Below are 25,975 nucleotides of genomic sequence, written 5' to 3'. Positions count from 1 at the left end.
AAGCCAGCAGTCCTAGTCAAGGACTTTTGTAATTTGAAAAGAACCAAAACAGCACAAATTTTTTCCAATTGTGAATATATTGGGACAGAAGATGAGGTGAAGAATTCCTACTGTTCTAAAAGCTGAGAGAAAACGATCACAGAAAGTTTTCTCAGAGCGAAGCTTTCTCAGTGTGTTATGTCTCCCTGGCTCACTGACAGCAAGTGGGAAAGACTAGCTTCCTAAAGTACCGCGCTGAGGGGCCAGCGTGCTACGAATCTTCTGAACTAGAGGCCAGAAAACCTGCATTATAGTCCCAGGTCTTCTACACACTTGCTGTGGGGTCTTAGGGCAAAATGTTTAACCTCTCTGGACTTTATTTTCCTCATCTCTAAAATAAAGAGGATAATAATAGCAGTAGTCAGGTGGCAATGTGACTCGAACCTAATAAATGTGCAAGGTTTTTTTTATACTGTAAAGAATTGAATCCAGGTATATTATTGTTGAGGTATCAGAGACCTATTTGCAAATCGGAAAACTCTTTGTCCTTATCAGTGTATGGCTCTATGCCGCAAGTTTCCTTTTTCTATTAACTGATTCTCTTACTAAATGGTTTAGCTAAACAGAAGGACTACCATCTTGAGATGGTCATCAAAATACATGAAAAGTTAATGAGATTTTCCCCACAATATATCTGAATAGGGGAAAAGTTACACATATCTATCAAATAATTGCATAGCTCTCTGGGAGGTGTTCACGTGAAAATAAATGAGTGCATACAAGGGCTTTCCATGGTTGGGACAGTGTCTTCTGAGTGTGTTCTGCAGTTCTTACAGCCCTAGGAGCATTGTGCAGACATCAGAATCAAAGCCAAACCCTGTCGTTAAAAACTGAGCTACAAAGCCGGGCGTGGTGGCTGCGCCTGTAATTCCAGCACTTTGGTAGACTGAGGCAGGCAGATCATGAGGTCAGGAGATCAAGACCATCCTGGCCAACACAATGAAACCCCATCTTTACTAAAACTACAAAAAAATTAGCTGGGCATGGTGGCATGCACCTGTAGTCCCAGCTACTCAGGAGGCTGAGGCAGGAGAATTGCTTGAACCAGGGAGGCGGAGGTTGCAGTGAGCCGAGATGGTGCCACTCCACTCCAGCCTGGCAACAGAGCGAGACTGTCTTAAATAAATAAATAACAACAAAAACAAAAACTGAGGTACAGAGACATGATCCAGGTCATCCAAGCTGATGGCAGAATTGGGACTAGAATTCAGGCACAATTTTATGCTATAATTCCATGTTGTTTTCTCAGTTTCCAGTCAGGGAAGAGCTTTGCTGCTTGGAAAACCTAACTCAGTAACAATTACAACCCATTCTGGGTTTTCTAAATGGTGCTGCTCAATGAGTGAACAGATGTTGGAGAGTCCACTGGAGTGGCCCAGGCAGCTCAGAGCCTTGCAGAAGATAAAATTCCATATGTAATAAAAGGACAGAGCTTCTAGTTGCCCTGGAATAATCAAGAATGCTACAAGGAAGGAAAGGTAACCTAATATCTAGAATCTATTTTATGCCCCATGTTGAACTTCCCTAAGAGGTAACTCTAGACCAGCCCGACCAACATGGCGAAACCCCCCTCTACTAAAAATACAAAAATTAGCCGGGCATGGTAGTGCACACCTGTAATCCTAGCTACTCGGGATGCTGAGGCATGATAATCGCTTGAACCTGGGAGGCAGAGGTTGCGGTGAGCTGAGATTGTGCCACTGCACTCCAGCCTGGGTGACAAACCAAGACAACGTCCCAAAAAAAAAAAAAAAAAAGGGTAATTCTGGTAGTTCTCCTGAAAGGTGAAATAGTGGGATTCAATACATTTTCTAAATCTAGGTCGGGCTCTTCCCAGAGAAAAGCAAGGCTGCTTGAATGAATATTGCTGTGGCCAGTTATTTTGATGGCGAGAAAAGAGATGGATCCTAAAAGAGGGTGATAGGCTGAGGGGGCTTAAGTTCATTCATTAAAGTTAGGATGACCAATACATTCTAACACTATTCTCAAAGACTTGATGGACTTTTCTCCCTCTTCAAAATAATGTTTACTTATGCTATCTGAAAACACTTCCTGCATTTCAGACTCAGTCTGCAATATGTTAACAGCCAACAGTTGAACAATATTCTGCATGTGCATTCGTAGCGCAGTAAACCATTTACTCAAAGAAACAAACACCCACAACAACTCCCCGCCTCCCCCAATGAAGACAGCAGAAGAGAACTAACTGATTTGTCTGTTGTCTTTCCTGTCAAGATCGCCCTCGCCTTTGCTTTGGTCAGCGGGAAGGACTTTATGTATGAGTCATACAAATGTTTTGCCAGGGCCCGGAGGTCAGCGGACTCTGGGTTCAGCTGGTCGATATCACTGGAGATCTCCGCCAACAGCTTCTCCTTCTCGGCTTGTGGCATCCGCCCAAACCTGATGGCTATGGAGGAAGAGGAACGACAGGATGAATCATTGGATTACTACTGCTCTGAACATACACTATGCTCTCCCAGCCCTCGTTCCCACACAGTAAAAGCATCTCCTCCTCCACTGCTCTCGAGTTCTGGTTTCTGTCTACCAGTTTGCTCATGTTTTTATAAAAGTAGCACAGACCATCAGTAAAAATTAAACTGTTCACTTTAATTTTTAAAAGTTAATGCATAATCCTGCTGCGAAAGTGAAAGAATTCAAGAGTTTAGCAAAGGGAGGAAAGTATGTCGACTTAAACATGAAATAATTGAGAACCAACTCCTATTCATCCCTCAAGACCCAATTCAAAGGTCACCTTCTTTGCATCCCCAGCAGTTGACCTAAGGTCAGGGCACTAGAAGGATCAACACGTTTCATGAATTAAAATACGAAACTGTGTAGAATTCAAAGTTGTACAGACATAGGCTTTGTTCTCAGGGAGTTTGTATGATCTGTTTGTCTCTGTTAAAAAGAAATATGGATGGTGCTTTATCACATCTTACTAGTCCAGAGAGCACTTTTACATGTAGAGGAGAGAAGCCATAGTTATCTCCCAACTCTCCAGAGTTACCACTTAATGATGTTTGTCAGAAAGACAAACTGGCGGCCTGTAGGGTGAGGAAGTGTGAAAAAAGGTAATGAAAGAAAGAAAAGCAACGAGGAAAATGTAAGAGGGGTTAGTGGGGACTAGTTTGGGGAAAAAATAAACTGTAACTTTTCAACTCAAATATGTTTTCTTTCCTTCTTACCAATATGTTCAGCAAAATATTATTTTGAATCACGTTCCTTTGGGGGCACACTTTAGGTTCTATGTTTCCCATAATAAGGGTACCTGGCCATCATGTCCACTGCTCCCCATGCATACATAGCTCTGTTCTTACACTCACGACGTGGTATCACAGCCATGTGTTTTTATGGTGATCGGCTTCACTAGACTATATGCTCCTTGAGCGCAGAGACCGTCATATTCGTTTATGTCTCTAGCAAGACTCTGTCTCTGCTGAATCCCAGAACAAAGAGATGGCTCTTTTATTTTATTTTATTATTTTGAGATGGAGTCTTGCTCTGTCACCCAGGCTGGAGTGCAGTGGCACAATCCCAGCTCACTGCAACCTCCACCTCCTGGGTTCAAGCAATTCGCCTGCCTCAGCCTCCCGAGTAGCTGGGATTACAAGGGGTGCGCCACCATGCCTGGCTCAGTTTTATGTTTTTAGTAGAGACAGGGTTTTACCATGTTGTCCGGGCGGGTCTCAAACTCCTGACCTCCTGACCTCAAGTGATTTGCCCACCTCAGCCTCCCAAAGTGTTGGGGTTACAGGCGTGAGCCACCGCGCCCAGCCAGAGATGGTTCTTTTGTATGTTATTATGCTAAGGGTAGCATTTCTACCATGAGACATGACAGCACATGACAACTTTCCCATCTGAGTACTCCGTGAAAATTACCTTGGATTTTCCCAAGAAATTGACATGTACCCTTGAGTCTCAAATTCATAAATGCATTTCCATTGACCCTAAATAAATTTTATCACTGACTAATACAACTACTGTTTTGTAGGGGCCTCCTTAGAGACCAGACTTGGGAGTTAGAGGGGAAGAAAATCTTACCTCTCATTTGGGATTCCTTTAAATTGAATTAGCCTGTATTTAGATACTTTTAGTAAATATATCCTTGGTACATGGTCTCTTCACATAGAAACCTTTAAACTGGGAGGTTTTGGTCAAAAATCCTGCTTCCCTACTCACTCTTCCCCATTTTCTTTCTGTGTTGTTCTACGGGGCTGAGGCATGATTGTTCATATTTTTATCTACTGGTGACCCCAGCCCCTGGTGCTAGGCTTGTCTGGGTCCCTCAGGATATGACCTCATCTCATAGCACTGATCACAGGAATTAATCTATAATGTTTTATTTCCTCCCTTGCCATATAATCTCCACAAAGGCAGGAATCTTGTTCATTATTGTATCCTCAGCACTTAGTACAATTTCTCGCACATATTAAGCCCTTGTCTACTGTAATTTGAAATACAATGGAAAGAAATCCCACATAGCATATTCCTTCAAAATCCTCTGTGAACCTCCTGACCACTTTGCTCAGATAGAATTCCTTATGCAGTTGGCCCTCCATACCTGCAGGTTCCACATCTGCAGATTCAACCAACTGTGGATTGAAAATATTTGGAAAAAAGAACCAATAAAAAATAATATGGGCTGGGTATGGTGGCTCACACCTGTAATCCCAGCACTTTGGGAAAGGATTCGGCTGTAATCCCAGCCGAAGTGAAAGGATTGCCCAAGGCCAGGAATTTGAGAACAGCCTGGCCAACACAGACCCTGTCTCTACAAAAATAAAAATAAAAATAAAAATAATTAGCTGGGCATGGTGGAGTGTGCCTCTAATCCCAGTTACTAAGGAGGCTGAGGTGGGAGGATCCCTTGAGTCCAGGAGTTAGAGGCTGCAGTGAGTCATGATAGAGCTACTACACTTTAGCCTGGGTGACAGCAAGACTCTGTCTCTAAAATAAATAAATAAAACAATGATAAAAAAAAAAGACAAATAAAAAAATATGGTATAACAATTTTTTTTTTTTGGAGACAGGGTCTCATTCTGTTGCCCAGGCTGGAGTGCAGTGGTACAACCATGGCTTACTGCAGCCTTGACCTCCTGGACTCAATCGATCCTCCCACCTTAGCCTCCTGAGTAGCTAGGACTACAGGTGAGTGCCACCATGCCTGGCTAATTTTTAAATTTTTTGTAGAGACAGGGTTTCACCATGTTGCCCAGGCTGGTCTCGAACTCCTGGGCTCAAGGGATCCTCCTGCTTCCGTCTCCCAAAGAGCTGGGATTACAGGCATGAGCCACAACGCCTGGCCATAAGAATTATTTATACAGCATTTACACTGTATGAGATATTATAAGTCATCTAGAGATGATCTGAAGTATACAGGAGGATATGTGTAGGTTATATGCAAATAATATGCCATTTTATATCAGAGACTTGCACATCTAGGAATTTTGGTATCTGAGTGGATCCTGGAGCCAATCCCAGGGAATAAGGAGGGATGGCTGTACTATGTTCATTTCTTGTTCACCAGTAGTTCCCAATTGAGGAGTGGGGAGGGTAGGGGAGGCAGAGCATATCAGAGTCACATGGTAACTTCTGACATTATATGTTTTCCGTGGAACATTTTGATGGGCCATCCATCCACTCAGTTAGGAGTATATAAAAAACCTGGGGTTTGGGACAGTTTATAAAAAGCTTCCTAAATGCTGGGCTCCTGTTGTATGCATACATTAGCTCATGTATTAAACTGTTACTATACTACGATGTTGGTTTATATCAGTTATTCTACTTGAATATAAATTATATGAGTAACAGGTTTTCTCATCTTTGTTCCTAAGTGTAACAAAATACACATAGTAGGTTAACAATAAATGTTTGATGGATTAAACTCCAAAATATCAGGTTTAAAAACATACAGAAAACGAGACACTATGTCCATTAGGAAGTTTGGGAAAATGATCATGAGAAAAGCACTAAGTAAGAAGGCGTATTAAAAGAAGAAGGAATTTTGGTGTAAAACTCAGAGAAAATCAGTTGTCCTATAACAAAATAGAGGTGACTAGAATCACCAACTATCTGCTGCTCCTGAACTTTTGTTATTTCACGGAACACACAATACTGTCTCTTTACTCAAGGAATAATTATTGAATGACTACTGTGTGCCAGGCATGGTTCTAAGCTCTGATTTAGTTTTTACAGGTAAGAGGCTATAAACATATGCAAAAGTTTACACACCTAGAAAAGCTATTTTTTCCTAATGGGTAATCAAAAAAGTTAATTTAAATGAACAAATAGCCAAAGATAGCCACTTACGACATTTGCTAGTCCTGCTTTTCTATCACCTAACAAATATAACCAGAAAACACCCCTAAAAACCATTTTAGAATTAGGGTATATTAAAGTGAGATCCCTCTGCCATAATCTCACAAAAATGTATTTTTATAAGTTGAAGTTCCCCTCAAAGGCTAACTCTAATGAATAAATTATCTGTATTGTTAAGTGCCCATGCTACAAATTAGGTTCCATTTAATTACCAGTGCAACCAATTATATAGGTGATTTTAGCATTTTTATACACGAGGTTCATAAAAGGAATGAAAAATAGATCCCATTTGGTGAGACTAAATTCACATAAAACATACAAAAATCTGAAACTGTACAGAAAATAAGGATTTTTATTTACATACTTTTTTTTTTTTTAATCTTTCAGCTGAGGCACGCATACCTTTTTTAAGGGGGAAAAAGCCAGTGTTATTAGTATATATAGCCAGCAACGAAAAAGCCAGTTTCGTTGCTTCTGAGTCCCACATAATAGTACCTATCTACCTCATGTGAGGTGATGAGAGGAAGTGCTTAGCACAGTGCTGGGCACATGGCAATGCTTAATAAACACTGCTTTTATTGCTGTGGTCTTGGTAACTATGGCTGCTGTGGGTTCTAGACCAGGTTGGTAGTCATGGCACGCTGACCTCTCCCACAGAGAAAGAACAGAATCTGAAAACCTAAACTATGTGTCTGTCTGCCTGCCTGTCTATCTCTATTTCTATCTTTCCATCTTTAAATTGTTTGGGAGATGGTGTTTTTTAGTTAAGTAATTCTTGAGCCTCAGGTTCTACCTTTTACCTACCAAGAGAAGGAGAGTGATGGAGGTTGGGAGGTGTTTCCTGTAAGACTGAAGTGAGAGCTTAGAAATAGAAGATGAACAGGCCGGGCGCGGTGGCTCACGCCTGTAATCCCTGCACTTTGGGAGGCCGAGGCGGGCGGATCATGAGGTCAGGAGATCCAGACCATCCTGGCTAACACGGTGAAACCCCGTCTCTACTAAAATACAAAAAATTAGCCGGGCGTGGTGGCGGGCGCCTGTAGTCCCAGCTACTCGGGAGGCTGAGGCAGGAGAATGGCGCGAACCTGGGAGGCGGAGCTTGCAGTGAGCTGTGATCCCGCCACTGCACTCCAGCCTGGGCGACAGAGTGAAGACTCCGCCTCAAAAAAAAAAAAAAAAGAAATATAAGATGAACATTCTGGATTGGGGGTCAGAACTATAAAGGCTGAGTGTGCTCATATACAAGTGTATTTTTCTAAATCTTCTACCACTGCTGATTAATCTTAAAAGGAAAATGCTTCATGTCTTACTGTGAGTCACTGAGTGAGAACTTTTGGCCTCTCTGGAAAGCAAGGGAATGAATACTGCACTGAATGTAGTCAGGAAGTTTAATTTCTAGTTTCAGCTCAGTGACAAACTAGCTATGTGGCTTTAAGAAAATTACTGAACTTCTCTGGTCTTCAACTGATTTATTTACTGAATGAGGAACTTAGAAAAGAAGATTCTAAAGTTTCCTTCCTCTAGCTCTAAATTTAGCTCTAAAGTTCTACAAATGTCTGCATAGTACTTGAGAACATGCTCTGCTCTCTTTTTAAAAACAGTATGTGTCTAGTTTTTGAGGCTCAAAGAAAATACATTCTGTCTGTTCTACAGATCTGGCACCTGTCACACAGAGCAACTTCCAGAACACTGGCACACAGTTTCCTATTTGGAATAATTCATCATCTACACAGAAATCTGGTATCTTGGTAAAAAAAAAAAAAAAAAAAAAAGATCAATATCAGAACTGGTAGGCTCCCTTCAGGAAGACTGGGTTTGATAGAGACTCACTAACTTCTGGGAAAGCATATTAGCATTCCTTTATATAACACACTTCTGTTGAGCAGAATGTAGCTGCTACTAGCATGTCATAGATTCCATATTGTGTATTTAGTACTGACACTGTTGAACACACAAACATCAAGCACACGGAATAGTCAGATGCCTGCTTTTTGGATCTGGGTACAATGCTAAGAAACAATTAATCGACATGTTTTTAAAACGTCTACCTAATTGTAGGAGCATTAAAGACAAATGCTACTTAATTACAAAGGTTAATTAAAGCAGGTTTTCAAAATAATAAATCAATAGAAAATAAAATAATGAAATAAGACAAGTCTTATTTTTGTCTTTCCACATCTAAGGGATAAATTTGCAATCATTATCAGGCTTTTGAAAATTAGTAAGGCTATGTCTTAAACGGTCTATTTTTCCACTTTTTATATGTTTGCTGCATATAAGCAAGATATTTATAACACGTGCTTTTTACATGGCTGTGCCAATAAGTTGTTTTCCCATCTCTCTTAAAAAAATTTTTTTTTTTAGAGACAGGGTCTTTCTCGATCACCCAGGTGGGAGTGTAGTGGCATGACCATAGCTCACTGCAACCTTCTGGGCTCAAGCAATCATTCTGCCTCAGCCTCCCAAGTGGCTGGGCCCACAGGCGCACATGACCACACCCAGCTAATTTTTAATTTTTTTTTGGTAGAGATGGGGTCTCGCCAAAACTCCTGGCCTAAGTGATCCTCCTGCCTCAGTCTCCCAAAGTGCTGGAATTGCAGGTATGAGCCACTACACCTGGCTCACCTCTTTCTTTCCTTCCTTCTTTCCCTCCCTTCCTTTTTCCTTTTTGTCTCCCTCCCTCCATCCCCTTCCTTCCTTCCTTCCTCCGTCCCTCCCTCCCTTTGCTCCTTCATTCCTTCCTTCCTCCTCCTCCTCCTTCTATTCTTCTTCTTTTTTTTTTTTTTTTTAAAGAGACAGGGTCTCATCCTCTTGCCCGGGCTGGAGCACATTAGTGTGATCTTGGCTCACTGCAGCCTTGAACATCTGGGCTCAAGGGATGCTCCCACCTCAGCCTCCTGAGTAGCTGGGACCACAGGCATGCACCACCATGCTCGGCTCACTTCTCTTTCTTGAGGGGAAAAAAAACTTGTGCCTGCTGGAGGTTCTGCAGGATTTGGCAATCTAATAACTATTCTTTTGTAGTTCCTCTAAAGTAAAACAAGAAGCAACCTTTACCATTTTTCAACTATTTGTAGAGGACGTTTAAATATTTTCTTAGGTTTCTTTCAAAAATGAAGATGAGCAAAACACCACCAGCTCGCCTCCTAACTCAATCTCTGATTCCCTGAAGTCTTCCTGACATCCTTTAATTCATTCACTGAACACTTGTTTGATGCAACACTGTGCTACGCCGATGGGGCTGGGGGAAAGGATGAAAAGGACTTGTCTGGTAGGGGAGACTGGATATGTTACACAGATGAGTCTCTCTAGTGTACCTCTCTGTGCTACTCTACTATTACCTCCTCTTTAAGTTATCTTTCCTCCACCACTGAACTTACTGAAAGAGTTGTTTTCACTGCGTCTGTGTTTGTCACTTTCTATTTACTTCTCGATCTACTGCAATCTAGCTTCGGGCTCACTGGGATTTACCAAAACTTTGTAAAAATCCTGAATGCTTTTCTCACAGCCAGAACTAACGGCCTCTTCTAAGTTCTCAATAGACTTGAGCTCTCCAGCATTCTCCCAGCCTTTAATGCTGGCGACCATCTCCACCTCTTATTTCTAAAATTTCTTGTCCTGGTTCCTGCTGTTCTGGGTCCTCTAACTTTCTGCCAGCTGCTCTCCAGATCTCTCTGATGGTGCGTCTCCCTTAGCTTGTATTCTGTGGTCCCTAGTATGACCTCTCTAATCTACAATGGGTGCTGATGATTCCTGCTCTCTCTTTACTGAAATGTGGAGCCTTATTTTTCACGTCTTCCTGTATTCCTCTATACATAGTTGCTGGATACTCCATAGGCACCTCTAACACAATATAAAACTGAATTTAAAAGTTTCTCCTCCAAACTGGCTCTTATTCCTGTGTTCCTTTCTTGGTTAATTCATTCTATCGCCCAAATGAGATACCCTAAATAATCTTTGACAACCTCTCTCCCTTCAGGCGCTTTTATTCATTGGTCACTGCTCTGATATTTCTCTCAATTTCCTTTCTTCTCGCCCTTCTCAATGTCTTATTTCCTCATATTGCATTGGTCTTCAGATGAATTTCCCAATTCCAGTCTTTTCTCTATCATTTTTACTGCTATCAGTAGTTTTTTTTTTTTTTTCGGTAATATATATCTGATCACTCTCTTGCTTTTTAAGGCAGAATGTGGTATCACAGGAAGGCATGAAACACATAGAAAAGGAAGAGCAGGGAATCAGAAAAGTCTCATGGGAAGGAAGGCATTTGAATGAAGACTTGAATGTCAGGTAGAATTTCCACAGTGAACAGACAGACACATCAACAGAGGCCCAGAGGTATCCAAGCATAAGCCATTTTCCAGGAATAGCAAAATGCAGGGTTTGCCGGAAGTGTGAGTGGAAAGTGGGCAGGGGTGGGGAAAGGAGGTAGGCTACAACATGGATGGTTCTGGAGTCCACACAGGGCAGAGGGACAGGGTAGCCGGAGCAAACGTGTACTGCCACATGCATTAGGACTTGGTTACCTTTTCTGAAAGTTAAGATTTGGGTAATTTTTCTTTGTACAACCAAGAAGACTAAAGAAAAAAAAGTAATAGGTTAGCCGGCCGCGGTGGCTCATGCTTGTAATCCCAGCACTTTGGGAGGCTGAGGCGGGCGGATCACGAGGTCAGGAGATGGAGACCATCCTGGCTAACACGGTGAAACCCCATCTCTACGAAAAATACAAAAAATTAGCCGGGCTTGGTGGCGGGCGCCTGTAGTCCCAGCTACTCGGGAGGCTGAGACAGGAGAATGGTGTGAACCTGGGAGGTGGAGCTTGTAGTGAGCCGAGATCGTGCCACTGCACTCAAGCTTGGGCGTCAGAGACTCTGTCTCAAAAAAAAAAAAAAAAAAAAAAAAAAGAAATAGGATAAAGTTGAAATCTATTTGCCATTCAGAATTTTTCCTTTTCTCAATATACACTAGAGCTGCTGTTTGCAAGGCACTGAGAGAACTACCTTAAAAATGTGAGTGTCACAAAAATTTGTGAAATCATTTTTCTGGATTTTTATGAAGCCACTGAGAAATTATTTTGAAAGTTGTCAGTTTTTTAAAAAAAATTAAAAACTCTCTCTCATTTATATCATAAGACATCCTAGTCAGCAAAGCTAAGATTTCACTAGCTTTTAAATTTATGAAAAACATATTTTTAACCAAATCTCAGTGTTATAGAGAAAACCTAACTGAATGATTCATAAACAACATGTCAATTCTTCTCTAGATTATTTTCTTAAATAGGTCAGGTGCAGTAGCACTTTCCTGTAGTTTCAGCAACTCCAGATGCTGAGGTGGGCCCAGCCTAAGCAACATAGTGAGACTCCATCTCTAAAAATAGTAATAATAAATACATAAAATTTTAAAAATAAAAAGTGCACTTAGCCTAAACTATTTTATTATTTAGTTCATACATAAAAAAAGAGCTCTGAATATGAATTATTCACTAGTCAAAAAAAAAATTTTTTTTTTTTTTTTTTTTTTTTTTTTGAGACGGAGTCTCGCTCTGTCACCCAGGCTGGAGTGCATTGGCCGGATCTCAGCTCACTGCAAGCTCCGCCTCCCGGGTTCACGCCATTCTCCTGCCTCAGCCTCCCGAGTAGCTGGGACTACAGGCGCCTGCCACCTCGCCCGGCTAAGTTTTTGTATTTTTAGTAGAGACGGGGTTTCACTGTGTTAGCCAGGATGGTCTCGATCTCCTGACCTCGTGATCCGCCCGTCTTGGCCTCCCAAAGTGCTGGGATTACAGGCTGGAGCCACCGCGCCCGGCCAAAATTTTTTTTTTGAGATAGGGTCTTGCTCTGTCACCCAGGCTGGAGTACAGTGGTGTGATCATGGCTCACTGCAACTTTCACCTGGGCTAAAGCCATCTTTCCACTCCAGACTCCCGAGTAGCTGAAACCACAGGCGCGCACCATCACGCCCGACTAATTTTTTGTAGTTTTAGCAGAGACGGGGTCTTGCCATGTTTCCCAGCCTGGTCTCGAACTCCTGAGCTCAAGTGGTCCTCTGACCTCGACCTCCCAAAGTGCTGGGATTACAGGCATGAGTCACACTGTGCCCAGCCCACTAGTCAAAATTCTTAATGACTAAATAATTTTATTAAATATAAAGAGGACAAGGCCAGCGCAGTCGGTGGCTCACGCCTAATTCTAGCAATTTGGGAGGCTGAGGTGGGATCACCTGAGGTCAGGAGTTCGAGACCATTCTGGCCAACATGGTGAAACCCCATCTTTACTAAAATACAAAAATTGGCTAGGCGTGGTTGCGGGCACCTGTAGTCCCAACTACTTGGGAGGCTGAGGCAGGAGAATTGCTTGAACCTGGGAGGCAGATGTTGCAGTGAGTTGAGATCATACCATTATACTCCAGACTGGGTGACAAAGCGAGACTCTGTCTCAAAAATAATAATAATCATCATCAAATAAAAATAAAGAAGACATATTTTTAAAATGTGATTACTATAAAGGACTTGCCAGCAAGATTTTAAAACAAAAATGACTACTTTGAAAAACTATAAAAATGCGTGCAAGAGCCCATCTGACTAAAGAAGCAACATTATCCATGCGTCTTTTTATCAAGATTCTGCAGACACCAGCTTCACTAACAAACAGTAGTTGATGCAATGATCACTTAGTAAGTTACATGCACCACTGAGTGGCCTAGGAAGCAGGTTTGTATTTCTGCTTCATTTTCATTTTGAGCTTTCCTCTAAGGGCAGTGTCTAGACACAGTAGTGAATTGATTGTGCTTGAGATGACTCAGGAAGGCTTCTGAGCAATCGGTGGAATTAACCCATGGTCTAGAAATGATGGGTTGTTAAATGACCAAAATAATTAAGAACATGTGTTTATTTTCGTTACTTGCAGGAAAAAAATACGTTTCTGAAGCATATCAATCAGTCCATCAGCTGGGTACTTTTCCTACCCCATGCTGAAAGTGAATATTTGAGAAGTTATGTTTCTAACTGGAAGAATTCTGAAACTATGTTCTTCTACAACGTGTAGGCGATGTGTCACAATGAAAATGAAAGTTCCCTCTGAAGAGCTGTAATGCTACATAACCCAGGATGCCATTTATACTTTCTCTAGCCCAGAGGCTCTGGATTTCTGCTCTCGGGCTACATCACTAATCATCAAACCAACTGCCCGAAATTGCTGAGCAATTGATCACAATATATAGACCTGACTCAGATACATAAATTATATTTTTATTTTATGGTACCAAAACATATAGGTGGAAACTTTTAAATTCAGGCAATTGACATGCCAGGTGCCTACATATTTGTGAAGACCGGAGCATTGTAAGACACAGAATAGCTGGTTGAAAAGTGAAAAATCCAGTGAGTTAGGTTGTTTGATTATACAGAATCACAGAATTTTCAAAGTGAAAGGACATAGTGATCACTGATTTCAGTGCCTATCCAATAACATTAGCAAGAGCCCCTAGGGTTCCCTACTGGTTCCTTCAGAAACCTCCTTCAAAGCTGTGAGTGCATGGCCAAAGGGGAAGCTACATTCATCAACCAGACTAATCAGAGACCAGAGAGCAGAAATAAGGTTAACACAGAATGGAGTACATTTGCTTTGGGGGACGTCCATGTTTTCTTGCACATACTGAAAACAGCTGGGTGCTGACTTTGGTATAACACTCAGAGCCTCTTTCGATAAAAAGGCATTCTATATGAACAAAAACTCTGTTGGCTTCACATTGGTCAAAGCAATGGATTTTAAATAGTGACTCAACTTCCTAGAAAACTTTGTATTTAGAAATGTTTTCTTCATGCAGCTAACAGGCAAAACTAATCAAAACCTTGTTGTTAGTCTGATGTTTTCTTTTCTGTGTGGCAAACAAACTCCCATAAAAACCTCTGAGGTTTTTTTAGTAATGTTTGCAATTTTTTAAGTGTTGAACTGCCTAAGTCTCTGATGTCGTGACACTTAATTCCTATATTTTCTTGCTTTTGCTAGAACTGAACGAACACTCCCTATCAAGATTGACCCCCTCTAGAGATAAAATAAATTGTCATATGAAGTCAAAAGATGACCTATCAAGTTTATGATAGCTTTCTTTGACTTTTAGGGGAGGAGAAAATCATACCATTCATACTGCATAGGTTGGGGTTTAAATAATATTTGCCTATAAGCAATAAGCAATTGGAGATTGATTTTAAGTAAACGTATGCAATGCCTGTAAGCAACAGGAAATATATTTTACATAAATGTATGCACTGCCTATAAGTAACAGGAATTATATTTTACATGAATGTGTGAAGTGATAATTTTTTAATAGGCAAAAAATAGTGTTAAAAGTGGAACTGGCATGCTTTCCTAGGCTATCTCAGTGATAATGACCTCAAAGTCAATGATTTCTTCATGAAGATGAAATAAGTTTATTGCAACTTGATTGCATCACCTAAAATATAACCCTTGACTTGGAAACTTGCCCTTATGTTTTATGAGGTCTGAAATAAAAAGGAAACTGATGGAACTGAACCAGCAAATTATTTTGCAATCCATGACTACAGTTGTATACAGCAGATGTAGTCAATTGTTGAGGAAGTTTGGACCAAATTTCCATCCTGTTCAGTACTGCTGATAGCTCTATTCAAAATACATTCTTGCCTTTAGAGGAACTGACCCATAGTAATGATACAGATAGAATTTTGTGAACTATTTTTAAAGGGTAGGTTATTAATCAATGAGTGACTCTCAAATATCTTGATGGTTTCCACTGTGAAAACCAAATATCTGCATGATAGAGCAAAAATTTAATTTTCTCAGATGCTTTAGAGTGCATATAGATGAAAACTGCCTTCTCACTAGATCAGTTTTGGGAGAGATGAAAACAAAAGAAAGAAAAAATAGGATAGCTGATGAAATGAAACTTCAAATTTAATTTGGTCATGTTGGCATTTTTTATTTCTTGAGTGCATTGAAAAGAACTGATTAATACTTGACACATATAATACTACCAAGTTATACCTAAAATTTATTTTGTCAGCCAGGTAACCAATGAGAACTAAATAGTGATCAAGAATCATTTTTTCAAACATGTTTGTCTTCCAGGACTTTACTGAGTTAGTTCCACAGATCATGAAAACAGGGGTCTTTTCTCAGGTCTTCTACATCATTTCCCTTAAGTTGACACCCAAAGTCATAAGCTTGACTTTAGACACAGGTTTCAAAAGTAGAAAGTTTTATTCTCTTACGTTTCTATGGCATTAAAGTTTTGCAGAACTATAAAAATAATTTGTTTTACCCTTTCCACAACTCATGGATGTTCCTTGAAGTGAAGGAAAGGAACACTTGTCTTTGCATAATAAAGAGCAAAAAAAAAAAAAATTAATTAATTAATTAAATAAATCTAAATTCTCACATGCCACTTAAAGTTCCAGACCCAGACATCTTCAGGATTTTCTTACGTTTAAAGTAGAAAGACACTACTGATACACACAAGTAAATATAATTCTCTATTTAATGCATGAAGCAATATAAAATTTTATCACGATGATCATTATATTTGTTCTAAAACACTAAAGTTTTTCCCATCATCCCCCAGATTTTTCAAGTCTCTTCTCTCCTCATGGCAAATGCCCAACCAGAGAGAGAAGGGTTCTATAATGAAACGTTAAAAACACTGACCTAAATGAGAAATGTTTTATCGACATGCAATATTCTAAATTCTGGCATTTGGTGGAAAACCTGTACACATTTTTGGCAATGGCCTTAGTGTCCACTGGTCTGGCAGCTATAATGAGAATAATAAAGTATATGGTGATGACTGTTTACTCACCATTATGAGACATCCCCACTGCAAGGCATTTCTGAAACCGACAGTACTGACATTTATTTCTACTTTTTTTGTGGATCCGACAGTTAAGATCACATCTGTCATAGATAAGCTTCAATCTGATTGTTCTCCGGAAGAAACCCTGCAAAGGGATATATATATATATGTATATATATTATATATAAAAAAAGAAGCAAATTTTAAGTCTTTGTGACACATGGAAGCAGCAACCTACGGCAAAAGGTTTACTGGCCTGGGAATCAGAAAAAGCAGGTTCTTGACACGGTTCTGTCACTGGTGACTTTAGACAAGTCACTTAACCTCTCTGGAACTAAATTTTCTTTGCTGTAAAATAAAGAACCAGAGGATCTCCATGTCCCTTTTTTAGCTCTTAGACACTGATCACATCCAGCTGCGGCTTTCACTGGATCTTGGCTCCACATTTGGTTTTCAGCATGCTCTAAGAAGTGCTCTGGATTTAATGTAATGCAAATAAAACACCATGTAATCAGTTCAGACTCTCTGCAAATCATTCCAACAGCATGCCCCAGCCTTTGTAATTGTGCTAAGCAGCCTGGCAAAGTTATAATCATTTCATTCTAAAATCTGATCAGGGCCAATAAAAATCCACATGTGGATAATTTTTTTGGAATTCTCTATGTTGCATAATTTCCTGCAGAATTTGTTTCACTTATTCATGCTGCTGAAAGTGTGCCCCATCATTGTTGTGGCTTACAGACAGAAAGAGACTATGGCAAATAACATGAGAAGTAATCAGATAAATCCTCACAAAATCGACTGCTATCTCAAAATGGCAAATACGTCAATTTGAGGCCAACTGAATATTCTGCTGTATTTACATCTTTTGGAAAGAGCTGAAAAAAATCGAATTGGACATGTTTTCTGACTCCATTTTTTGGGTTCATCATATTCCTATTCATTTCTATTGTGTTCATCTCCATAAAATTTAATTGCTAATTCTTTCAAATGTATCTGGCCCTGTTTGGTGCAAAAAGCACTGCATTAGTATTGCTGCGATCATTGACATGCATTTTGACTTTCTCCAAATTTCCATTTTGAACTCTGGATGTTCTGATTACTTGACAGCTTCACTTAAATAACTAATAGCCATCTCTAAGCCAGCCTGTCCAAATTGAAGTCCTGACCCTCCCCTACAAACTCACTTCACTTGCGACTTTCTCCATCTCGGCAGATGCAACACCATCCTCCCAGATTCTCAAGCCCAAATCCTTGAAATCACTCTTGACTTATTTCTTTCCTCAAGAAGAAAGCTTTCTCTAAATACACACTTGCCTGTTTCCTTCATCGCCTTCAAGTTTTGCGTCTCACCTCTCAATGGGGCTAAGCCAACTTATTTAATACTGTGGCCTGTCCCTGCCGCACCTCTCTTCTGGAACTCTTGATCCTCTTGACTCTGCTCCAGTTTTTCTTCTTTCCAATAGCACTTATGACTTTCTAACACACCACAGAATTTACTTATTACTGTTTAAGTGTTTATTTTGTTCCCTCCCTCACTGCTCAATTAAAATTATAAGCTCCTCAGGGGCAGGAATAGCCTCTTCTACCCCTGGATGGAATCCAAATGCCTATGATAGTGCTAAATTAAAATTTGTGGAATTAATATAGATGTCACATAACTTCCTTTCTGGGCCTCACCTTTTTCAACTGTAAAATGAGAAAGCACTTCCACCTCTGGTGGTTTGTGACTCCAAATTATGACTGAGATGTTACAAAGGCAATAGGCTTGACAAAGTAACCATTATTCTCAATTTGGGTTTGTCATTTCCTTGATCTTTAAGAAAATATAGGCTGGGTGTGGTGCTCACGCCTGTAATTCCAACACTTTGACAGACTGAGGCGGATGGATTGCTTGAGTCCAGGAGTTCGAGACTAGCTTGGGCAACAAGGTGAAACCCTGTCTCTATTAAAAAAAAACACACAAAAATTAGGCAGGTGTGGTGGCATGCACCTGTAGTCCCAGCCACTACTCTGGTGGCTGAGATGGAAGGATCACCTGAGCCCAGGAGGTCAAACTGCAGTAAGCCAAGCTATGATCACACCACTGCACTCCAGTCTCGGTGACAGAGTGAGACACTGTCTCAAAAAAAAAAAAAAAAAAAAAAGAAAATAAAAAAAGGAAGAAAATACAGTTTTATCACTTACTATGTAAAATGAAATAATATACTATTTAATTTTGCTTGTTTTGAGGCTTTACTAAATGGTATTATACTATATGTAGTTTTTGGGACGCTATTAAAATTTAGTATGAGGTTTCTAAAATTTACGTTCTTTTTAGTGAAAGACTATGATTTACTCATTTTCATAATTATATAGTATTCCATTGTATGACTATACTATAATTTATTAGCCTATTTGCATGCAGATGAATGTCTGAAATGTCAATTTTTTGCTATTGTGAGAAGAGTTTCTCTAAATATTCCTGTAAATATTTTTAAGTAGCATTTCTGGGTTGTACAATGTGTGAATATTACATTTTACAAGATAATGCCAAATTGTTTTCCAAAGTGTCTATCAATTTACACTCCCCACAAGCGTTTTATGAAAGTTCTAGTCTCTTCCACATTTGGTGTTGTCAGACTTCTTAATTTTGACAATCTAAAATGTATAAAATTGAATGTAAATCTTGATTTGTATGTCCCTGGCTTTTCACTTCCCAATTTCTAATTGTCTTTTCCTTAAAATTGAATTTTAGACTTTTAAAAAATATGCTAGATATTAATCTGTTGTCTGTTACAGATGTTCAAATATCTTCTCCTCTGTTTGGCTTACCATCCTTGAAATGTACTTTTTCAGTATTTTTGTTTTCTTAACCAATAGATATTTCATTTCACTCTCATTCTTTTGTTTTGTTTTGTTGTTTTGAGACAGAGTCTCACTCTGCTGCTCAGGCTGGAGTGCAGTGGTGCTATCTCGGCTCACTGCAACCTCCGCCTCCTGGGTTCAAGCGATTCTTGGGCCTCAGCCTTCTCGATAGCTGAGATTACAGGCATGCACCACCAAACCTGGCTAATTTTTTTTTTTTTTTTTTTTGTATTTTTAGTAGAGATGGGGTTTCACCAAGTTGGCCAGGCTGGTCTTGAACTCCTGGTCTCAAGTGATCCACTCACCTTGGACTCCCAAAGGCCTGAGATTACAGACGTGTGCCACTACACCTGGCTCACTCTCATTCTTGAGAGATTACTGAGTACTCAGTTATTCACTCTTAACACTTTGAATTCTATTATCCTTCTGCTTCCATTTTGCTGTTGAGAAGTCTCTTGTCAATTTACTTCTAAGATGATCTACCTTTTCTCTTTGATTGTTTTTATACTCTCTATTTGTCTTTAGTATTCGGCAGTTTTACTGCAGCGTGTTTGGCCATGAATTTCTTTTCATTTATCTTCTTGGACATGTTGTTTCTGCATTACGGCTTCTGATTACCTGTTATCAGTACTGGACTCCAGTGAGATAAGTAGTAGACTTTCTTATTCTAGCCTTCACATTTCCGCACACCTCTTTTTTATTTTCCATTTTCTTCTCACTACTTACTCACTAATATTGATTGCCAAAGTAAAAATCAGAACAGAAGCAAAATAACATGAAAATATATAATTATACTGGCAAAAGTAAAAACAAACATTTCTCACTAAAATTCACTAGTGAGAATAGTTCTACACTTTACTCTTCCACTGATCAGTGAAGAAGACATACCTCTTTAATATTCAAAGATCCTATGAATCCTTCAAGAACTAAGAGCCTTCACATTCCAAAAGATACTGGACAAGACATATTCTTTAAGACACTGTTGGTTTCATTCTTGGCAATTTCTTTGCATATCTCTTTCAGTTTCAGGTTTTTCTTCTGCTATGTCCAGTAAGCTATCTAATCCTTCCATTGAACTTTTATTTCAGTAATTATACTTTTAACTTTTAGAAGGTTTACTTTTTTTTTTCCACTTGGTTTTCAAATCATCCTGGTTATTCCTAATAGTTTATTGTTGCAAGCCTATGCCCTCTTCCTTTAAATAATCCATAATAGCTGCTTTATATTCTGTATCAGGCAATCCCAATTTCTGCTTCCCCCGGGAAGGGGAAGAGCAGGGAGTCTGTATCAGTTTTCTTGTTTTTGATGAATGTCATTCAAGATGATTAGCTTCTCACATGCTTGCTGATAGTATTTGGAACACACTTCTTGACCTTAAACTGGGGGACTCCTACAAGGTCTTAATTAGGAATTCAGTAGCCAGCAGTACTGCTGACTTACGACTATTTCAGACACTCTTGAGAATCCTGGCTTAATTCAGAAGCCTTACACTCAGCTCCTTCTCACTGATTGCTCAGAAAACTACTACAGGCATCCGCCTTTGGGGCAACGATCACTCCTGTACCTCTCTGGGCATCTACCATGGGGAAAACCCTGACCTGCTAAGTGTGCCTGCAGCTCATAGTTTCGAACTGAGGGTTTATTTGTTTCATTTTGTTTCATTGATGTTGTTTTGGAGAGTTTTCTCCACCTCCTGTGAGATCAGCAATGTCTTAAAGAATATGCCCAATGTAGAATTTGCTGGCAGTTGAAGTCTCTTTAATTCTCAAAGGGTTCTGAGGACCTTCAGATATCAAAAAGGTTTTTTTTTGTTTTGTTTTGTTTTTGTTTTTTCTCACAGATGAATAGAATGCTAATGTAAAGAACTGTTCTCATTGATAACGGTGAAATTTTTGTTGTTTACCATTGTGATCACAGATAATGTTGGTGAAAATTTTGATGTTTACCATTGTGATCACAGATATTTTATGATATTCCTTGACTTCTCTTTTGATTCTTGCTTTTTTAAGACTAATATTAGTGGGTGAAAATGCTACTTAGCTAGCTGACAGCTGGATGGCTCACAGAGTGCTCAGTTATTTGGCATGGCTAGGAGAGGAAGATTTTTTGATAAGAGAATTGTTGATCCCTTCCTTACACCATATACAAAAATTAACTCAAGATGGATTAAAGACTTAAATGTAAGACCTAACACAATAAAAACCCTAGAAGAAAACCTAGGCAATACCATTCAGGACATAGGCATGGTCAAATACTTCATGACTAAAACATCAAAAGCAATGGCAACAAGAGCCAAAATAGACAAATGGGATCTAATTAAACTAAAGAGCTTCTGCACAGCAAAAGAAACTATCATCAGAGTGAACAGGCAACCTACAGAATGGGAGACAATTTTTGCAATCTACCCATCTGACGAAGGGCTAATATCCAGAATCTACAAAGAACTTAAACAAATTTACAAGAAAAAAACAAACAACTCCATCAAAAAGTGGGCAAAGGATATAAACAGATACTTCTCAAAAGAAGACATTTATGCAGCCAACAGACATATGAAAAAATGCTCATCATTACTGGCCATCAGAGAAATGCAAATCAAAACCACAATGAGATACCATCTCACACCAGTTAGAATGGCGATCATTAAAAAGTCAGGAAACAGACGCTGGAGAGGATGTGGTGAAACAGGAATGCTTTTATACTGTTGGTGGGAGTATAAATTAGTTCAACCATTGTGGAAGACAGTGTGGCAATTCCTCAAGGATCTAGAACTAGAAATACCATTTGACCCAACCATCCCATTACTGGGCATATATCCAAAGGATTATAAATCATGCTGCTATAAAGACACATGCACACGTATGTTTATTGCAGCACTATTCACGATAGCAAAGACTTGGAACCAACCCAAATGTCCATCAATGATAGACTGGATTAAGAAAATGTGGCACATATACACCATGGAATACTATGCAGCCATAAAAAAGGATGAGTTCATGTCCTTTGCAGAGACATGGATGAAGCTGGAAACCATCATTCTAAGCAAACTATCACAAGGACAGAAAATCAAACACTGCACATTCTCACTCATAGGTGGGAGTGGTACAATGAGAACACATGGACACAGGGTGGGGAACATCACACACCGGGGCCTGTCAGGGTGTTGGGGGAGAGATAGCATTAGGAGAAATACCTAATGTAAACGACGAGTTGATGGTTACAGCAAATCAACATGACACATGTATACATATGTAACAAACCTGCACGTTGTGCATATGTACCCTAGAACTTAAAGTATAATAATAATAATGATAAAAAGATAACCTCAAGGTTATGGTTTTATTGCCCTGTAGAACATTAACCATTTTGCATCTTATTTCAGGATTCTTTCTTTCAGTGACTATATATTCTTGGTCCCGCAAGTTCTTCTTTGAACTAGATTTACCATCCTGCTTTTTCCTTGTTAACGTGTTTTAAATAAATCTTTAACACATGTTCAAAAAAAAAAAAGAGAATTAAGTTTAACTCTTATAATGGAAATTTCTGACATGATTCAGCTGATGCCTTTCAAAAGTATATCACATTTTTTGTGATGATTCAAGGTCTTTCAATGAATAAGCATTCTAAACATTATACACTGTGTATGTAAATAAAATCTTGAACTGAATACACAGATCCTAGTATACATCTTGGAACTTGATTTTACTTTTTTACACTGAGTTCATGATAACCAAGTGTTTTCTTGTCATCTGACTCAAGGAATCTAGAGAAGTAGATGTAAGGATATTATCGAGTGCTTTTCTGTAAAATTATTTATTGATTTACAGAACAAGGCCGGCTTCTCCAAATTTTCTTCATATTACTGATGAAGAAACACTCTAATAACACTCTTCTTTATTATTTCAGAGTCCACAGAACAATGCATTTTCAACAACTTACTCTTCTGATGATCAGGAAGTCTGTGATGTGGTGTGTTGGAGATGCATCAGTCACCATTTCAGAAAATTATTTTGTGTATATATTTACTCTAATGTCTGCACATTTGTTTGTTAGAAAGTGATTCCTATTTTTCATATCATTTGAAAAATTTTCTTTGATCTCTCCTTAATTGCTTTAATTTTAACAAAACATCAGGGACAATGAGACCTCAGAATGGCACTGTTGATTTTACAATGAAATTAACAGCCCTGTGCTAGGCTTGCACTTGGCTTTCCCATGAAGCGTTCTGGCCCCTGGAAGCTGGATTAATAAGCTACAACTGGCAGGTGAGAAGAATTAAAACTCTTTCTGAAGTAGGGATGAATAGACATACAAGTGGCTAACAAGCATCCAGCATTCTTCTGTATACAGAAATACAAACGTAGATTACATTGTATTGTACAGTAGATTGTATTTACCGTATCTTTTGGTATGGCTATGGTTCTAAAATGATCTTTCACTAAAGACAAAAAATAGGATGGAACTTATCAAAGAAAAAAATATATGTCCAACATGTAAACAACAAATAAATGATAGCTTTCCAAGCTCTAAAGTATATATATGTTTCAGTTGCTAAAGGTTTTATTTTACATAAGTTTGCAATATTAACACACCCAAGAATCTGTAACTATTTCACCTTAATTCAAACCCAATCTACTCATTCCCATCTGTCTGACTGAATTTTGGCAAGAATCACTAATATAAACCTGTTCCATTTACACTGTAAAATTGTTTAGGAAGATCTACCAACAGTTGTTTTATGCTGTGTTTATTCTTTTCAATCCATAAATAAGCCTGCAGCTTTGTGGTCAACTGTATTTTAATTATGAATATAACCCACATTCTACTGTAATAGCAAATGTGAAGCTGCCAAAACACCTCTCAGAAAATACATGCAGATGAGTTAAACACATTTGCTAATTTCACTTTCCTGGCTTTTTATTGCGTATTGGTGATAAGCTAAGGAGATGTCTTTGATGAGTGACAGCCACTGGTCTAACGCAGCAGTATTCAGAATGTGGCAGCAATAATTTTGTTTAGTTTCAAAGTAGCAAAGAATGAGTAACTGCATTTCTTCAGAACGAGACTGAAGGCTTTATGGTCGCAAGACCCTTTTACTCTTTTTAAAATTATGGAAGATCCCAAAGAGTTTTTGTTTATGTGGACTATCTTTACTGACATTTATCACACTAGAAATTACAACTGAGAAATTATTATATACAAGAACATATAAGCAAACATTCCATTAGCTACCAGAGCTATGTCATCATCCTACATCATGTAGCTTGCAGAACACTCCACATACACTCCTGAGAGAATGAGAGTGAAAAAAGTAATAAAAATCATTATTATGAATATAGTTTCAACTGCATGGATGCCTTGAAAGGGTCCAAGCCCCAGACCACACTTTGGGAACTGCTGATGTATACCTGAAGAAGCCAAATGATATTGTTTCATTATGTAACCACGTCGTACCAATATCATCTGAATCATTTTATAGATGAGAAAACCTGAGTAGGATGTAGCTAAATAATGACATATGCAAATGTATTTCACACAGTATCTGGTACATAGTAAGAATTCAATAAAAATCAGAATAAGAATTCAAAAAAAGTTTCCTTTTTCAATCCATCATCCATTTAGGAACCAAGATGTCCTAATTCTTTCCCAACTGCAGTTCTATATCTTTACACCAAATAAAAACCCCAGCTGAGGCAGGGTTTATTTTATAAGGTAAATATTTACGAACAATTTATTCTGTGCAATGAATATATAATAAATGCTATTTTATTCATTGGGTATATTAAAATTATTTTAAAAGACTGCATATCAAAATATAAGTGGATTCACACATTTTCTTTATATTAAATAGTATATTACTAAATGTTTGAATTTTCCAAGAATAATATTTTTCTTATTCTTACGTTTAAAACGTGTAGATGTCTATTTTCCCTTTCCAAGTGAGTAAAACTTTCTTTACATTTTAGTCTAGGAATTCTGGAATTCACATTTTGGATGGTTTGCAAATTACTGCAGGTTAGTGTACAATATGCTTAGTTTTCTTCTATGTTTGTTTTTTAATCCATGATAGGTTAAGGACTCCCCTAGAGTCTTCAGGTTTTATTAAGTGTTTTTTCTCCCTCTCTGCCTTCTTCTACTTTCTAATCCTAACTTGAAGGCACCTGGATTTCCTCCTCTCTCTTCTCTTTTTTGCTACTCTTCTTCCCTGCTTGCTTCTAAGTTTTAGTGCTCTCAGAACTTAGATTTATCACTATAACCAACTACTGACAATGTTCCTGTCTTTCTGTTTTCAGTTGTTTTCAGTAATGTTAGCTTTCCACAAATTTGTGACTAATAGGATTATGGTGGAACTACTTGCGTAAAGGTTTTAGTTTTCTAAGTACTTTACTAGCCCATAAAAAACAATAACTTATTGTGGAAACTTAAACCAATCATGCCGTTTTTATTTATTTATAGTTGTAAATTATCAACATGACCAAAACAGAATGGTTTCTTCAGATAAATATGGCTCAGGATTTAGCAACAATTTACTCACTCAAAAATGGTATCTAACTCAGTAAAAATAAACTCTAACTCATTAAATCTAATAATAAAACTCAATAAAACTACAAAAACACTCAATAAAAAATCTAAGTCAATAAAATGACATGTTCTTACTACTCATCAAGATCTTAGATAATCGACTTAATACAATGATTTCATAAAAGGTCATAAATATTTTAGCTTGGTTTAAATTACAGAATGAATGGGTTTTAGTGTTTTAAATGAAAGCATCTCTTGCCAGGAGTGTTTCAAAGTGTCATTTTGAAATTACAGACCTTAGAGATGAATAAGACCTTGTGTAGCCAATCTAATGAAGTCATTTTACACATGGAGGGCCTGAGGGATACAATGTGTATGTGACTGGCTAGTGACTTGGAAAGTGGCAGAGCTGACTTCTGGTTTTTCC

The 25,975-nt window shown here is 38.6% G+C and overlaps 1 protein-coding gene across 9 annotated transcripts in view; it reads right to left on the bottom strand.

Annotated features, from left to right (window-relative positions):
* LOC105477726 (peroxisome proliferator activated receptor gamma) overlaps window positions 1-25,975 on the bottom strand; it is a 148,857-nt gene that overhangs the window by 26,409 nt on the left and 96,473 nt on the right. For all 9 annotated transcript variants that reach the window (XM_011734390.2, XM_011734386.3, XM_071092230.1 and 6 more), the window contains 2 exons: window positions 16,189-16,327; window positions 2,247-2,446 (listed from right to left, as the gene is read on the bottom strand). In XM_011734390.2, coding sequence (XP_011732692.1) covers window positions 2,247-2,446; window positions 16,189-16,327 — 339 coding nt within the window. The remainder of the gene's footprint in view (window positions 1-2,246; window positions 2,447-16,188; window positions 16,328-25,975) is intronic.

Source organism: Macaca nemestrina, chromosome 2 (genome assembly GCF_043159975.1).
Source record: "Macaca nemestrina isolate mMacNem1 chromosome 2, mMacNem.hap1, whole genome shotgun sequence".
Lineage (NCBI taxonomy): Eukaryota > Metazoa > Chordata > Mammalia > Primates > Cercopithecidae > Macaca > Macaca nemestrina.
The sequence above is the reverse complement of the archived record's forward strand: the minus strand, read 5'-3'. Positions and strand labels throughout refer to the sequence as shown.